The sequence below is a fragment of the Quercus robur genome, chromosome 3, assembly GCF_932294415.1.
Source record: "Quercus robur chromosome 3, dhQueRobu3.1, whole genome shotgun sequence".
Taxonomy (NCBI): Eukaryota; Viridiplantae; Streptophyta; class Magnoliopsida; order Fagales; family Fagaceae; genus Quercus; species Quercus robur.
This window is the reverse complement of record NC_065536.1, coordinates 46,808,591-46,827,067: the sequence shown is the minus strand read 5'-3', so window position 1 is coordinate 46,827,067 and position 18,477 is coordinate 46,808,591. Positions and strand designations below refer to the sequence as shown.

Genomic DNA, 18,477 nt, shown 5'->3' with positions numbered 1-18,477 from the left:
TATAATAGTTTAACAAAGGTTGTTAAGTTTGTCAATTTTCTTTTGCAACTACTGTAGAACGAAGACTTATGTGGCTTGTGAGTTGCGATGACTCTCAAGCTCTAGATTGTCACTTCTCAATTCTCATATTCTCCAGTCCTCCATTTGACCGCCAACCACAGCCGCTCTTTTTTATTTTTTTGGCTAAATTCTCTGCCATTTTTAATCTATGACATATGCCTCCACACATTTAATAAAAAAGAAAGAAAGTGAAACAATTGACAAACGCTATAATGTGGTTCTAGTAAGCCAATTCGTTAAGTAGGGCATCCATTAGGAAAAAAATATAGTAAATGAGTTGTGGTTATAAAATCACTAAAACAACTATTTTTAGCACTTCAAATACCAAAATACATGCTATATCAAAAGTGTAAAATTAATAATTTTGATATGTTAGTAGTAGTAGACCCATGTAGCATATTGCTACTATTATTTAATTCATTTATTTTCATGGGTTAGGGAGGAAGAGAGAGAGTTTATAGATAAATTAATATATTGGGTTGTTTATATTATTTTAATGGGTTGTATTTTTGAGTTCTATATATAGATATATATATATATATATATATTTATATATTTTTAAATCTCAAGATTTAATTTGTTATTTTTAACCAATAAAAAATTTGTTAATTTTGAAATTCTAAACTATTTTTTACTTTTTAAATCTTGGGGTTTATTTTCTTATTTTCTTATTTTTGAAATTATAGAATTTAATTTGTTATACCCTAAGTTAAAATGAAAATTTTCCTAAATCAAATTATTTATTTATTTGCCAAAGGCCTTGTAGCTGAATTGGCACCTCCTCATGCACAAAGTGATTGGGGGTTTAGGGGGGAAAGGGTTCGAGCTGCGGGGTTAGTTGCATGTTGTAATTATCTCTCAAAAAAAATTTATTTATTTATTTATTTATTTTTATTATTATTATTATTATTTACTTTTTAAATCTTGGGGATTATTTTCTTATTTTTGAAATTATGGAATTTAATTTGTTATACCCTAAGTTAAAATGAAAATTTTCCTAAATCAAATTATTTATTTATTTTATTATTATTATTATTTTATTATTATTATCTCTATAAAATATTTGGCTTATTAGTATCCACTTTTCACTATTTCCTAAAATATGGTGATTTATTTCAAATTTATATTTTTCAAAAACGCAATTTAGCTTTTTTTTTTTTGAAAAATTGGAATAAAATAGTCAAATTAAAAACAAATCTCTTAAATATATTTGACTCAATTCTCATGATTTATCCATAGTTGTAACTGGTTCATCAAAAAAAAAAAAAAATCCATAATTGTAACTGCTAATTTAAATTTTTTACAAACCTTTAAATACCCAATCGAAATTTTTTGCAACTCTTACATATCAAGTGTCCAAACCAGGACTTATTTTAGAAAAGAGTATTGCACAAAAGAATTCTTAAAAAAAATTCCTATTAAGAAATTTGAATTCACAAGCTCTATGATGATTACTTTATTGCAATTTACCATTATGCCATAACACTTAATGATTTGCTTTTCTAAATAGGAGTGATTTGATCCAATGCCTCTTATTTAATAATGAGGTACTTTTTTTTTTTTTTTTTGAGAAATAATAATGAGGTACTTTTTTTTTTTTGAGAAATAATAATGAGGTACTTTAAATTCTTTATTAATTGAGCTAACTGAATTTAATGATGATTTTTTTTTTAATTCTTGAATAATATTTTATTTAATTTTATCCCTAAATCATTGATTGTATTTAGGGAAGGCAATGCGTCAAATTTAGAGTGTTGTTAGATGAGCTTATTTTATTGGATTATTTTTGTTTAAAACATAAGTTGTGTATAAGTACAACTCTACCTATAAAAAACAATGATTTAAAAAATTGTACATGGGCTGTTATTGAAACTAAGTAGGGATTCTAAGCTAAACAAACATATCTTTAGTTGGTTTTTTTAACACGACCCAACCAAATTTTAGATTTTTTTAATGGGTTTAGGTTTAAATTTTTAAACTTATTAGGGTTTGAGTTTTATACCTTAGGTACCCGAAAGACCGAACCTAATCCCGTTACACACTTAAGTTACTAAGGGGAAATTACACTTACCCCCTAAGCTATACCTAATTTTGTACTTATTCCTTAAACTATGAGAATTCACAATTTACCCTTGTTATTCTCATTCCCCTAAACTATGAGAATGCACACATACTTTTCTTAACTATTACCCACGTTACACTTGCCCCACCTATAACTGTATGGACCCAATTTGGTTCCTAAGCCCAAGAGTCAAAAGGATCTTAGCCCAAAGAGCCCAATACAATGAATTTGTAGAGAGTGGGTCAGAAAACTAGGTTCTAATGAATTGGACAACAATTATGGTGGGTCTAGATGACCTGAAAGCAAAGATAAACAGGTTTTATCCAAAGAAAATCGTCCTCTACACAATCCAAGGAGATGTGTTCTTATATATATATATATATATATATATCTCTCTCTCTCTCTCTCTCTCTCTCTCTCTCTCTCTCTCTCTCTCTCTCTCTCTCTTTTGAATTTGATTACAAGTCTAGTTCCTATTGTTACAGTATTTTTCTTATAATTTCTCGATCCCCCTCCTCAGGGTATTCTTTCTCTTTTATACTGTCTTTCTTCTTTCATCTCTACCCTCCACGTGTAGACCAAATTTTTGGCGTTGATCCATGTTCCATTAGCACCTTCCTGAAGTCTCTAGGAGTAGCTGTAAGGCTGAAAATTACTGTTCAAGTATCACTTCCACATTAATGCAGCCAGAGAGTTTGCTACAGAGCATTCAATGCAGTAGTAGCAGTTTTTTCTTAGATATTTCATAGCTCCCCTTTGTCTTGTGCTTTCATAATGTGTATCCTTATCAATAGGATCTCCTGGAATGTTGCTCTAGATGACAAATCACACCTTCTGACCTTTGCTTTGCTTAGCTGAGGAGGCATTCCTCCTCGGACCACCTTCCTAGACCCTCATGGCAAGACCCCATTTTTTCATTCATTAATGCAGACTTTCATGACAGCATTTACCCGTCCTTGGACTACTAGATGTCATCGGATTGGGCCCCTGGCCCAACATATATATAGATATATACTATTGGACCTATCATACCTACAATAACCATTTTGCACTTATGAAAAAAAGAAAAAAGAAAAAAAAAAAAGATGGAATTGAATTTTGAATTTTGATAGCTAGTCTAAGGAAAAACTTGTATAACCATCATTTCATACAAGAATGATTCTCATACCTATAAGATTCACACTTACACGAGAGAGTGGATAAGGGTTACAGATGCCATTTACAATATCCAATTTAGGACACTAGTAAATAGGGTCAATTTCATTAACTTACCATGGGATTTGAGCTAATACCAATTAGGTTCAAGACATTTCAAAACTGATCAACTTGGTCACTAAACCCAATTTGGATCCTAAACACTGTTAGCCCTGTTAGCCATTTTCCTCTTCTCTCTCAAACTTGTATCTTCACTTTCTTTTCTTTTTGTGACTCTATCCTCTCCATTGATCCCTCCTCTCACCAAGTCTCTCTCTCTCTCCACTTTCTTTTCTTTCTGTGACTCTATCCTCTCCATTGATCCCTCCTCTCACCAAGTCTCTCTCTCTCTCTCTCTCTCTCTCTCTCTCTCTCAATTTGAATAATATAGGCACTGAGGTCGATCCAAAACCAAGAAAAAAAAACCATCGTGTTTTCCACCACCAAAACTCTAGTCACAAAAAAACCCATAAAACTTGTAAAACCATTGTGAACCACCGTGCTAGAACCCATCCCCAACACAACACACTAACAGATCCCAACCCCCCCCCCCCCCCCAAAAAAAAAAACCCAACAAAAAACCAAACCTAATACACCAAATGATAAGCCTACCATGTTGCTGAGTTACACAAATGCCACCACCGCATCAAGTCGCCCAAATCCTACAGATTTCTTAAAGTACTAAGTGCTGCCACTAGGCTCCACACCACATACTACCTGATCCATATCTACTCACATTCTATTTGGAGATCCACTACTTGCTGCCTTTCTTACAAAACTCAAGTTTTGATTGGTAGGAGAGAGAGAGAGAGAGAGAGAGAGAGAGAGAGAGAGAGAGAGAGAGAGAGAGAGAGAGAGAGAGAGAGAGAGAGAGGAGGAAAATTGACTAACAGGGACTAACAATTTTTAGGACCAAGTTGGTCAATTTTGAAATCTATTGGAACTTGTGGGCATTAGCCCAAACATTAGGGTAGGTTAATAAAATTTACCTCAGTAAATATACACAGTAGACAAAGTTTAATTCCAAATATGTTTGAAGTTATATTATCTAAGTTTTAACCCATTACATGACAATTTATAAGATTATCTACGTGTATTATCTCTTCTTTATATATTAAGAGGATTCAAAAAATTAGTTATCATCACCACACACCCTTGGTGCAGTGGTCACTTTACAAGTATAAATGCTTGTGGGGTGTGGGAGAGTAAGGGCCGAGGTTCAAGTTTTAAGAAGGGAGTTTCACACACATATACACTTAGATTAGGCTATAATAGAAATTCTATCTTGTATATATATAAAAAAAAAAGTTAGTTATCATCTACCTACAATATCTAAAATACCCCTAAAATTTATTAAGCACTACTCTAAACAAAAAACAAACTAGTGTATAAAAGTAATTTAAGCTAGAAATATTTAATTTAAACTTAAATGTAAAATACTCATTTGAATTCCACTTTCCATGTTTTACTTTTAAAAACGTGTTTTTATTTTATTTTATTTAGAAAAGATAGAAACTTGTATTAAAGAAGAAAAACGTAAGTATACAAAAAAGCGAGTATGTTTGGTAATTGTTTTTTCCCCTTATTTTCTGTTTTCAAAAACAATTTTATATTTTTGAAATTAAAAAACTTGTTTGGCAATCCAAAATGGACAGAAAACAAAAACTGTTCTCAAAACTCAATTTGTAAAGGAAACTGAAAACATGCAAAATGCTATTTTTAGTTTCTATTTTTCAAAAGTCAATGAAAATACACGTTTGAGTTAATGAATCTATCTCATTTAATGAGTTAACATTAGAATTCAAATCTTAGCAACAACATATTTAGTATTTTCTATTTTTTTCTTCAAAAGACTATTTTTTAAATTTCAACTAACCAAACATGTTTTTAATTTCAAAAATACAAGAAAATTGTTTTTTCTTTATATTTCCAAAAACAAGTTTTTGAAAATAGAAAACAAAAGCTATCCATACCCTTAATATGCCAACAACGTTTTCCATTTTTTCAATTACCAAATTCAAATTTTTTTTTTCTTTTACAACCGATTAGATTTAAATATCACTTTCCATGTTACTCCTAAAAAAACTGCTTATTATTTGCCAACCATGTTTCCCACCTTTTCAATTGCTACATTCAATTTTTTTTTCCTTTTACAACAAATTATAAATAAATTCAAACTTTTTAAGAGATAAACTTATACAATTATCTATTTTTATTAGAAGAAAAGTTATAAAATTATGACAGTCATTGCCAAACCACGTTTTCCACTTTCTTAGTTACCCAATTCAAAAAATTAAAATTTCCCTTTTGAAATAGAATAGAAAACCAAATTCTAATACACACAAAAAACACTAGTTTGTAAATTTTAATAATTTGCATCTATTATAATTTGAGATTACTATATTTTTCAAATTCTTTTATATGATTTTGTCTTTGTTTGATAGTCCTTTAGAGGCCTTATGCTAAAGTTTTGTATCATTTCTTATATAACCATTTTGTTGAAGTTCCAAAACAGTGGAACTTCCAAATTGTGGTTATGTTTATTTGTCTTCTAAACTTTCCTTTTGATTTATTCCTTTATCAATTTTTGCATCAACGATCAATTTAGGCATTCTCCATCGTGGGAAGAGAAACATGGAGAAAAGAGAAGAGAGAGACAGATAGAGAGAAATTTGTGGGAAGAGAAGAGACTAGAGGGAGTGACGGTGAGAATATGAGGAGAGAAAAAAATGAGAGAGCTTACCATGAGAGAGAGAGAGAGAGAGAAGGCGCCCAAAAAAATTCTGTTTCTCGTAGCTATAGAGGCTATAAAATAAGATAATATTTATAGGAGATGTGACGCATGAGAGAGAAATTGTTTACCTCTTTTTTTTTTTTTTTTTTTTTTTTTTTTTTTTTTGGAAAACAACCTATAGAAAATAAGCTTTATTTTTATTAGGGTTTTCTATTGACTAAAGATAGTTTTCCATTAACTAAATTTTTTTGTGCTACTAAACACTAGAAAATGTGGAAAACTATTTTTATAGAAGGTTTTACGGCGAAACAAATAGAGTGTAAGTAAATTAGTTTCCAATTTTTTATATCTTCTTTAATTTTTTTTAATTGCATTATAATATATTTTTTTTGGAATTTTGGATTTATGCTGTCTTTAGGTGACTGAGAATCATGGAAAATGAATGGAATTTGAAATATTTATTTTTAGTTAATTGTTGAGGTTTCTTTTTTTTCCAACAGCCAAAACAGTATAATTATTAACTCACTTTTTAATTTATTTGCAGGTTGATTTGTTAGATTAAGAAGAGTGGTTTGAGATTTGCTCTACCAAATTATCAAGGACAGTTAGACACACATCTTCCTCTTCTTTCTTCTTCATTTTGGTTGAACGGGTGGTTGAAAAATGGATATAGGTGCTAGGACAATAATGCACTTATGCACATAGCAAGTCCTTCATGTGTGTAAAGAACATATGCAGTTTTGTTTTGTTTGTTTGTTTGTTTTTTTTTTTTTTTGGAGAAACAACTTATATAGTTGAATATCAAGGACTCATATAATTTTTTTTTGTATATTATATTTTGTGATTCAATAGTCTTTACATCAAAATAAATATCCCTACCTTCAGTCAATACTAAGGGTTTGTTTGGATTGAACTTATTGTTGCTGAAACTGAAAACTGAAAACTGAAAACACTGTAGCAAAATAATTTTTAATTGTGTGTATAGTATCGTGGGACCCATTTTTAATATTTTTTTAGTCTATGAACAATGTTCAACAGTGCTGCTATCCCCTAAAAGTAACGCCTGCAGGGGAAAAAAAAAAAAAAAAAAAAGCTAAAACGCAGAACTGAAAACGTGGGTTTCAGCCGAATCCAAACCCCGCCTAATTATAATTTTATGTGATACATGTATATGAGTGCTAAACTGCTAAAATATATATCTATACTACTATTTAAGGGGCTTCCCCTATTTGTGATCCTCATTTTTTTGGTTAAAAAATGTCGTTAGACCCCTATGTTTAAGTAGAGACAAAATTAAAGGACAATTTGGTAAAAATACAACTTTAACTTACACTAAAACATTGCCTAAAAGATAGGGCCATTCTTTTATTAATTTTCAAATTGCTTTATCCATTTATAAATTAGATTTTCAAAATAAAAATTATATATATAAAATAAAAACATTGGTTTTTTTTTTTTGGTTAGGTATTATTAAAAAAAAAAATTTATGTGGTTGTAAGCTACTAAACACCATCATGAAAGTTGGTTTGAATAATGAATAGTGGATTAGAATAAAGAGATTGATTTTTGCATGAAAGCATTCCCATCCCTATATTGGAAAACATATGCATTTTGCATAACAGAACACTACGTTATTTATTTTACATTCCTACCTAACAATATATCTGCATCCTATTTCAATTTTATATCTTATTGCATTAAAATAATACTAGCCTCTTTCAGCAAAAAAAAAAAAAAAAAAAAACTAGCCTCATCATATGCGCCTTGCGCGTGCGATGAGGTTTTTTTTTTTTTTTTTTGGTTTAGTGTCATAATTTTTCTTTTATATCAATTTGGGGTTTACACATTTGTTCATTAATATCAAGCATTTGTAAACTACTGATACATCCAGAAGTGTTATGAGACTAGATTAAAAAAAATGAACACTGAAATGACACTTCCTAAGTGGATTTGTTTATATTTTGGAGCTAGTCTCATGACACTTTTGGCTATATTAGCTGTTTGTAGATGCGTGATATTAATGGATAAATGTGTAAATCCTAAATTGATATGAAAGAAAAATTATGATACTAGAAAGAAAAAAAAAGAGCCTCATCGCATGCATGAAGTGCATGTGATGATGCTAGTTTAAATAAGTCATATGACTAATTAAAAAATTCATATAACTAAAATTATAAGTAAATAATCTCTTCAATCTACACATAGTTGAGTTGGAGAAAAATATTTCCAAACATATTTAAAACTAAACTTTTTTTTCATATTTCTAAAAAAAAAATGCTGCATGTTCATTACTTTCTCTCTCGCACTCTCATGCAAAGCAGTGAGGATCCTCCTGTAACTGGTTTTTTTTTTTCCAAAATAACTATAAAAACCAAACTATTTTATTAGGTAGTCAAGATTTTGAAACTATTCTAATATCTAACAAATTGAGTGAGCGAATTCAATTTTGTTATGAGAAATTGCACTTGGAACTCGAGTATGAGACACTCGATTTCCAAATGCAATTTCACAGAGCAAAATTGAGTTCTCAACACTCGATTTGTTAGATACCAAAATAGTTTCAAAATCTTGGTTAACTAATAAAATAGTTCGAAGGATTTGATTATTTTGGAAAAAAAATCCCTGCAACCCACACCAATTGATCCTAACCCTTGGTGCTTTTGCAATCAAACCTCACCCGGCCACTTGTTCGGCACATCATAATACAACAAAACCTAACCACATCCTACCAAGCCTGCCGCTGTCACATCACATCACAACAAAAACAAAAAATATATATATATTATATTATCATTTCAAAAAAAAAAAAAATTATAATATAATAATAATAATATAATATATATATTTTTTCCCACAAAAAGATCAACAGAAAAATCAAAATAAAAAATACATGGTCTAAAAAAAAAAAAAAATTCCCACAAAAAGCCCTGTTTGGCTGGCTGGCTGCCTTCATTTTCTTTTTCTACACCGAACGCCTTAATAAGATCGGATACCACACCATTCTTGTTCCAAGGTACTTACTTTTATTATTATTTTTTTTCCCTCAAACCCAAAATCTCACTCTCCATAAATTTCTTCTGAAGTTTTAAGGTTTTTCATTTCTTTCCTTCATTCATTCATATATATATATTTTAAAATTTTTTGTTAAATGTCTACTAGCACTGTGATTTGGTAGGATCTGATTTGTGATTTTCGATTTGGTTGATTTTAGAGCAATATTTAGAGGCAAAGATGTTGGGGATTATAAGGCAAAAAGTAGGTGCCGGAGGCGCTTCTCTTCTGGTACGACTTCTCGAATCATTAGCTGTTTATTTGTTCTTGTTGTGAAAATAAAAAAAATGAAAATGAAATCTTTGTTTATATATACAGTTGATTTGTTTGTAATTAGCTTGGATTTGCTTAATTGTAATGCTGGTTTGTACAGAGGACACGTTCTGCCGTTTCGGCATTGAGAAGCTACTCATCAGCAGGAAAAGAGGTAATGGTGGATTTTTTTGTATCAATTCTATGCTTTTCAGTTGGCTTTATTAGACTACTTTTAATACTCCTTGTTTGTTTGTGTTTGTGTTTTGGTTTTTTTATTTATTTATACCAGTGCTGAGCTTATATTTATATTATATATATGTATGATGTTAAGTATGTCTCAATTATTTTCCTGGGAGGCTGGGATATGATTGAAATTCTTTAATGGGGGACCTCGTAAAAAAAAAAGGTAAGAATTTGTAAGAAAAAAAAAAAGGGTTGTAGCCATAACATAAAGCTCCCATTTTTGCGGGGCTTGGGATAGTTGATTGGTAGGAAGTCTTACACCCATTTTTTTTAATTTTTTGGAGAAGCTGATTCTCGGACTTGAATTCGTGACATGCTGCTTTGGGTGGAAGGAAATTGGCATCGCACCAAGACCCAACTTTTAGGAACCTGAAAACCTTTCATTTTGGTGCTGTAGTAATATGAATAGCTTCCAAAATTCTGGGACTGAGGCTTGATTGTTGTCATACTAATTTGAAAAGCTGTCTCTTTTGCTTGGATAAAGGATTAGTCTTTACAAACTTACTGAATTTTACTTTTGAAATGATAATCGTTTACAGATGATGGTGAGAGATGCTCTAAATTCTGCGCTTGATGAGGAAATGTCTGCTGATCCGAAAGTGTTTTTGATGGGTGAAGAGGTGAGAATAAATGGAAAGAAATTGCTAGTATTTCCTAAACTTGATATTCTTTCTGTACTTATGTTCCCCCTTATTTTTTGGGAGTGCAGGTTGGTGAATATCAAGGTGCATACAAGGTTAGACTTTATCAATCGAAGAGATGAATTTCGCAGATTTCTATTACCTTTCAAGGCCAGAATTTGATTTTATACACTTGTCTATAAATCGGGTCTTAATCTTTGTTTTGTGTAGATATCCAAAGGGCTTTTGGACAAGTATGGTCCTGATAGGGTTCTTGATACACCAATCACTGAGGTTATATCCATTACTTGAGCTGCTCATACCATTCTTTGATTCTTTGGTTTCTTCTGTGGTCGGTCAAGTAGATTAGAATTCTTGTTTATATTCTTTGGTAACAGTTGGCTCATTGCATTTTTGGTGTTAAACGTTTTGCAGGCTGGGTTTACTGGGATTGGAGTTGGTGCTGCTTACCATGGTCTGCGGCCTGTTGTTGAGTTCATGACATTTAACTTTTCTATGCAGGTTAGAGGTTTCCTATGTGTATACATTTTTCTGAAACCTTATGCTAAGAGATATTCTGATGTCAGAATTATAGTTGATATCTTGATCTGAATGGTCTAGTTTGAATGGGATAAAATGCTTCTTAGGTGTTTGTTTTAAATTTGGATTTTGTGTTGTATGGTGCTGTTTCAATTGATTTAATCCTTCAACTACCCTCCAAAACCTTATAATAGTATCTTAATCTATTCAAGTATCTAGTAGAGCTCAACATATTTAAGCCATTTAGGCCTTTTTTGTTCCAAAGAAAATATCAGGATAATGTAGTTTCTGAGCTCTCTGTTTCTCTCTCTCTCTCTGTCTCTCTCACACACAGACACACAGAAGTCATTTGTTAGTTGAAATGAAGGATATTGTGGATTGCCTCCTGTGGTAATTCAAAATTGCTGATAAATTTATACACAATTTTTGGTTCATTTATTTATGGTGCATTCTCTAGTTTATAGGTAACTTGAAGAGTTCATTCTTTGATTTTCTAGTATTATTTCTACAGTGTTGTGCCTGTTTGTCTCTTCTAAATATTATGATTCTTTTTCTTTTTCTTTTTTCCTTTTACTGAGTATCAGTTCTTGCTTTGGTTGGCAGGCAATTGATCACATCATTAATTCTGCTGCAAAATCAAACTATATGTCTGCTGGCCAGATATCTGTTCCTATAGTTTTCAGAGGGCCTAATGGTGCTGCTGCTGGTGTTGGTGCCCAGCACTCTCATGTATGGTTCCTCAGGCTTTATTTTTGTACCTAGTTCTTTTTTGTTACCTGCTCTTCTTCTGTGTGATGCCCTTCCAATTGGGTCCTGGTTCTGTCCCGTATGACACAGCATGTTCAGTTTTCATTTCACATTATTAGAAAAACAATCATTTGGCAATGCTCTATGTATTTTTATATGCAGTGTTATGCCTCGTGGTATGCCTCCTGCCCTGGGTTGAAAGTTTTAACCCCATACTCATCTGAAGATGCTCGTGGACTGCTAAAAGCTGCCATAAGAGATCCTGATCCTGTTATTTTTCTTGAAAATGAGTTGTTGTAAGTAAATTGTGATTATGATTTATTTGGATTGCCCATGTCCTGTTAAGCATCGTTCATATTGATGGGAACTTTGTGCTTCAGATATGGTGAGTCATTCCCCGTTTCAGCTGAAGTTCTTGATTCCAGTTTTTGCTTACCAATAGGGAAAGCTAAGGTGACTTTCAAACATTACCTACAAGAATATTGTTCTTTTTTTTCCCTATTATTCTACTATATTCCCTTGATACTATAATTGTTGTTCACCTTGTAATTTTCTGTTGTCCACAGATTGAGAGAGAAGGAAAGGATGTGACTATTACAGCTTTTTCAAAAATGGTGGGCTATGCTCTCAAGGTTTGTCTGCTATACCAACCCAGCTGATATTATTTAATGTAATTTTTTCTCTTGTGAGAAATAAATTGACCTGGAAGTTGTACGATGAGTAGTAAGATGAGAAAATGAGAGAGAAATGTGTAATGTACACCCAAAGAAGTGAAGTTAGTTGTGAAATTCTGCATTTGGTGTAATGGTTTCTACTGTTGCAAATGCATAGTAGAAACAATTCTTGGGTGTTCTGGGTTCTAGCATCCTTTGGATTGATTATTGCTTTGTCAAGAGTCCCTATTCCTGTCCAAGATATGCAATTGTTCTGCATATCCCTTGAATAGTTGGAGTTGATTCTGGTTGCAAGGTGTTAGTTTTGTACTATGATGTCCCACTTCTCTTTTGAGGACTGCTCTCCCTGAATTGTTGATTTTGCGGGAACTTTCTCAACTGTTCAAATTTGCAAGTACTCAACTGTGTGCGGGAACTTTCTTTTGTTCGACTTGTGCACTATACGTAGGGGATGTAATTTTTCTTATAATTTCCTCTAATTTGTATCAAAATAATCTATAGGCTGTAGTTAGATTTCATCTCTCTCTCACTCTCTTTGTGATTTGTGCCTCCCAACTGCAAATAATTGTATTGATTTATGTTCAGGCAGCTGAGATTCTTGCAAAGGAAGGAATCAGTGCTGAGGTAAAGAATGACCACAATATTCTTACAACTAGTTCTATTTTAGTTATGGACATATTTATAACTATTCCTATCACTTTAGGTTATAAACTTGCGCACAATCCGGCCATTAGATAGATCCACAATCAATGCTTCTGTCAGGAAAACCAACAGACTCATAACAGTCGAAGAAGGTTTTCCCCAGCATGGTGTTGGAGCTGAAATCTGGTTTGTCTCTATCCACTGATATATCTACTCTGGGTGATCAGTTTTTTTGGAAACCATCAATCTTACATTGTGCTTCTTCTTAAACAGCACATCTGTAGTTGAGGAAAGCTTCGGTTATCTCGATGCTCCAGTTGAGAGAATTACTGGGGCTGATGTTCCTATGCCTTATGCAGCTAATCTTGAGAGATTGGCTGTCCCACAGGTCAGTCATATTCTGATTCTTTAAGCTTGATATCTATTATGAGTCATTAGTGCAATACGATGGGTGGTTATGGGCTTAAGGTCCATACTACTAATAACACAATTTTTAGTAAGACTGATAGATGCAATAGCTGAGGATGTTGGATTTGTGAGATTTGAGATTTTATGCCTGTGATAGTGTTTTAAGTTTAAATGTTCACAGTTTTATTGGTTTGTGGGCATAAGCATAGTTGTCAGTATTGTACAATACACGTTATGTATTATATTGTGTACAAAAAGTTTTGTATCGTCAGGGCGTATTGTAAGTGCTCATGAATTGTCTGATACATAAGTGCGTATCGTATGGATCGTATCGTATTGTATCATTGAATCATATGTATTGTATGATATATAGACATGTGGGTTTAAACTTTAAAATGAGGTTTTATTTATTTATTTTATTTATTTAATTTATTTAATTTTGTTTATTTATTTATTTATTTTAAATTTGCTGTTTTATTTGATTTAAACAACTTGTTATACTTTTTTTCAATACAAAATTATTGGGATACTTATTGAGTCCAATAAAATAACATGTCCAAGAGTTCAAAAGTGACAACAGAACAAACCCTAGGGTTCACCACCTAGAATCTGCTTGCAAACCTTAGGCATCACCACCAAATAAAGAAAACAAGGGAGGAGAGGAGACATTTCTCAACTCATAATAATTAATCTTATTCATATTCATCTGTCTTTCACCGCTACAAGAGTACTAGTTAAATAGGGTTTAGGAGATTACACCAATATGGAAAACATCTAATTTAAATCCATAAAAACCCTCAACATTAATAACCAAATTCAAAATTCAAATTCAAAAACAATATTAATTGCAAATTAAAACATAAAATCTTGGTTTCCTGCAACATACTCCTCTGGTTGGAGAAAACTTGACCTTGAGTTTTAAAGTGAAGTAGGATTAGAACTCCAGTATGTAGTACTTGCCTAAATACAATAATCACTTTTGGAAGCACAAGAATAACGAAGCTTTGCATTCCATCACATCAGTAAACTTTCCTGAGATGACAGAATCAATGTGTGGAATCAAAATATTATCTTGAACCATAGGAAGCACCAAGGTATCCACTTTCTCTACTTAAGCAAACTGTTTGTCGTCATTCACCATGAAAGGTTGATCAAAAGAAAATTCATCAACTTCCACATCATGTGCACCCTCTAATGTTACATTTCCTTGTGGAACCTTCTCTTCATCAAGGATAATGGAATCATCCTTTTCAACAATGGGCAATGTATCTGACACTTCAATAGGTTGAATTAAATCTGCTACACATGGTTCAGATATTTCACCTTGTTGTTCAGGCTCCTTAGTAGGTTCTTCTTGTCGTATAGGTGAGGCAACCTCCGTTGACACTAAGGGCTTGTGGTGAGCATGTAAAGTATCAAATCCAACTTCAGGTTTCTTGAGCATTGCAAAGTAATCTTGAACTAGTTTCATGAGATTCTCAAGTTTGTGTTCTACCACAGTATATTTGTGTTCTACTTCTGTGAATTTGTGTTCTACTTCAATGGAAGATAGCATTGGAGTGAACTTAGGACTAGAATTTGAACCAAAGTTCACCTTGGGCTTAGGACCGGATTTTGAACAAAAACTCATCTTGGGCTTAGGACCAGATTTTGAACAAAAAGTCACATTAGGCTTAGGACTAGAAATTGTTTGAACATTCATCTCATCTTCAAATTGAGATACATGGCCAGGTGCAGGTTTATCCCATTGATTGAGATTGAACATTCATCTCATCTTCAAATTGAGATACATGGTTATCCCGTATTTGTCTCTTTTTTTGATAAGGTGGGGGTACATATTTCTCTCTCTTTTTCTCATAGGATGGAGGAACGCATTTCTCTATCCTTTGCTCATAGGATGGGGAAACATATCTCTCTCTCTTTGGCTCATAGGATGGGGGAATATATCTCTCAATGAGTTTTCCTTCATTTTTTCCCAATCAGCTATGGGAGGCTTACCCTTTCAAATGCGAAGGTCTTCAACATCTTGCCAATGGTCCCTAGCTCTACTTATCAATTTCATTTTGGCAAACCTAGCCCTTCTCACATATGACAAACCTATTTGTTCAAAAAACTCATCTATCTCATATAACCACTCAGTGAAGAACCATGGGTCTTGTTGACTATCAAAACTAGGTGCCTCTAAAATCACCATTGTGCTCTAGTATAATATTCAACAAAATTGTAAGAAAACTTGGATTTGCTGACCTGGGCTGCAAGCTGGCTGAAGCGCACAAGTAGGCTGCCAACCTTGCTGCTGGTGCATGGGCTGCTAAGTGAAAACAGGAGTTTCACATCTGTGGGCCGTGTGGCAAATAACATAAGAGCCCAAGTACTTGGATGGGCTGGCAAAACACTGCTCATGATTTTTTTTTTCTTTCTTTTTTTAAATGAAGTGAAAATACAAATAGCAGAAGTACATAACTGAAACTCAAAATCTAAAACTGACACAAAAGGGGATCAAAACATTCGCACGATGAGAAACAGAGCTCATCGGACTGTGGGTCACCGTGGGGAAGGTCTTTAATCGATACAGGAGGTATGATGGCTAGCGGTGGTGCAAGGCCGTGCTGGGTTTGAATCGTCCTCGGAGGTGCGGCTGTGGAGTAATGTCGGGCTGTCTTACATCTCGGTCACTGACTTGATGGGTATTTCGATGGTGGTCAGTTTTGGCGGTGGTCAGAGTATGTGGGTTGGGCTTGGTGCTGAAAGGTGGTTTCTTTTGGGTCGGTTGTGGTGGATCTGGTGATTAGGGGTGTCGGAAGTTTTGGCTTTGATTGATGGTTTGTGGTATGAAATTTTCTGGTGGTTTTTTTTGATGGGTGCTGGTGAGACAAGGTTCTCTTGGCTGTGTAGAAATTGGATTGAGTTTACGCTCTGATACCAAGTTGATGCAGCACAAATAGGAAATAGGAGATAAAAGAGTAACAAAAGTAACATCAGAACAAACCCTAGGCTTCACCACCTAGAATCTACCTACAAACCTTAGGCATCATCACCTACGGGTGTTTGGCATCACCACCAAACAGAGAAAACAAGTGAGGAGAGGACACATTTCTCAGCTCATAATAATTAATCTTATTCAAATTCATTTGTCTTTCACCATTATAGGAGTACTAGTTAAATAGTGTTTAGGAGATTACACCAATATGGAAAACATCTAATTTAAATCCCTAAAAATCCTCAACATTAATAACCAAATTCAAAAACAATATTAATTGCAAATTAAAACATAAAATCTTGGTTTCCTGCATCATATGCTATGAAATGTATTAATGAAAATATAATTATTTTTATTTTGTTATTATTGATATAAGTCTAATAAGCTAGAATGCCCAGAAGAAATATATAGAAAAAATTATTAGAATAAAAGAATAAGAAAAGAGATAGTAAATGTTGATGATGATGAAGAAAATGTCAATGAGGAAATAATTTTGTAAGATGATGAACATGATGATAACAAAGACTTAGACGAAGTTGATTAGGCAATATGTTCAAAAGAAATTATCATGTATTCCCACTTACGAGTTTAATCTATTTGATTGTGTATGTTATAAACATATATTAATTTGATTTATTTAGTTAACTTTGTTAAATATTGTTGGGGGACCTCAATTTGACTCCCTACAATCACTCTAAAAACAGGCCCGCGTGGCATGATGTCGAATGACATAAAAGATTTGAGTGTGTGTTCCTTATCACCAATTAATTTTGAGGTGGAATGACACAGCTCACGGTCCAACATATGGTATCAGAGCCAAAGTCATGGGTTCAAGTCACGGGAGTATCATTGTGAGAGAGGGATTGTTGGAGGACCACAATTTGACTCCCTACAACCGCTCTAAAAACAGGCTCGCGTGGCTTGATGTCGAATACCATAAAAAAGGGCTCGCGTGGTTTGATGTCGAATACCATAAAAAATTTGAGTGTGACTTCCTCATCACCAATTGGTTTTGAGGTGGAATAGCACAGCTCACGGTCCGACAAATAATTTTTTTTTTTTTTTGATAAGACGGTCCGACAAATATTATTACATAAGTAGTGACTAAATTTGTTGAATATATTTTGAATTTATAATAAATACAACTTTTATATATGTATATCTATAATTTTTTTAGATATTTGTGTATCGATACATGATATAGAAAAATAAAAAATCGATTTATGATATAATTCATGTTTTGACAACTATGGGTATAAATACTAACTATGATTGTGCACTAATTCTTTTTTTCTTGGTTTATGGGTTTTGCAGGTTGAAGACATTGTTCGCGCGGCAAAGAGAGCATGCTACAGATCTGTACCAATGGCTGCGGCTGCTTAATTCAACCAATCCCATCCAGAAACTTTTCCGAATCCAGGTGATAGTTCTATTGGTTGCTGCTTGTGTATAATAACAGCTTTTAGGTTTAGAAGTTCTCTCATCAAAGATGAGTTTCATAGTTCATTGGATGACTTGGTGTTTAGTTTAGAAAGCTTCTGATTAGCATGAATACTTGCTGAATTTTTCAGGAGATATAGAGTGTACATTTTTTCATTTCTCATCACATGGGAAGAAGCTACTTCGCTGAAATAACTTGGAGAACATTGACACAAAGGCGGGAAATTTTGTGACTTGTCATTTTTATTTGGCAGTGGACTTGGAACAAATTCGATTTCCATCCAATACATTGCTTTCTTGCAACGCCTCTTGTACTGTTTAAGCGTTTGTCTTCTGATCATTGTTTGTTTAATTTGGTAAACTCTGGCTGGAATGGTCATATATATGTTGCATACGCCCCTTAGCCTTAGGGATGTTAGATGCATGAATGATAAAGTGGGGTGTTAAAGAAAAAAACAATAAAGTTTGGAGTTTTTGCAATCTTTATCCTTTGATGATGTTTATTAGTCAGTCATGTTAAGTTCAAGGTTACCATTTCTATGAGCATATTGTGGTAGGCAACACACTTAACTACGTCTCAGAGCCTAATGAACCTTTCTTTGTTAGGCAAAGAATCAAATGTCATATGAAATTCCTAGGTTAACATTTTCTGTCTTTAACCCAAAAAAAAAAAAAAAAAACATTTTCTATGTGCAATTGCAATAATTGGTTGGTACGGGATTTATGTTTTTGTAATCTATAGCAATCTTCTGGTCTTAAAGATTGTCGAGCGCTGCATATTGCTTGTGATTCATTTCGTAGAGATGTGATCTTTTTGGAGTAGGAAG

At 33.0% G+C, this 18,477-nt stretch overlaps 1 protein-coding gene across 2 annotated transcripts; it reads left to right on the top strand.

Annotated features, from left to right (window-relative positions):
* The first annotated feature begins 8,911 nt into the window (after positions 1-8,911).
* On the top strand, positions 8,912-18,130 carry LOC126718099 (pyruvate dehydrogenase E1 component subunit beta-1, mitochondrial). 2 transcript variants are annotated; one of them, XM_050420176.1, is made up of 16 exons: positions 8,912-9,063; positions 9,262-9,332; positions 9,475-9,528; positions 10,139-10,219; positions 10,309-10,335; positions 10,451-10,513; positions 10,655-10,741; positions 11,363-11,488; positions 11,669-11,802; positions 11,887-11,959; positions 12,073-12,138; positions 12,766-12,804; positions 12,884-13,008; positions 13,096-13,210; positions 17,525-17,630; positions 17,782-18,130. In XM_050420176.1, exons 2-15 carry the CDS (start codon positions 9,282-9,284, stop codon positions 17,591-17,593), a joined length of 1,110 nt encoding a protein of 369 aa, XP_050276133.1. In that variant the 5' UTR covers positions 8,912-9,063; positions 9,262-9,281; the 3' UTR covers positions 17,594-17,630; positions 17,782-18,130. The 2 variants fall into 2 exon arrangements, with proteins under 2 accessions (XP_050276133.1, XP_050276134.1); XM_050420177.1 differs by having other exon boundaries at positions 8,974-9,140.
* The last annotated feature ends 347 nt before the right edge of the window (positions 18,131-18,477 follow it).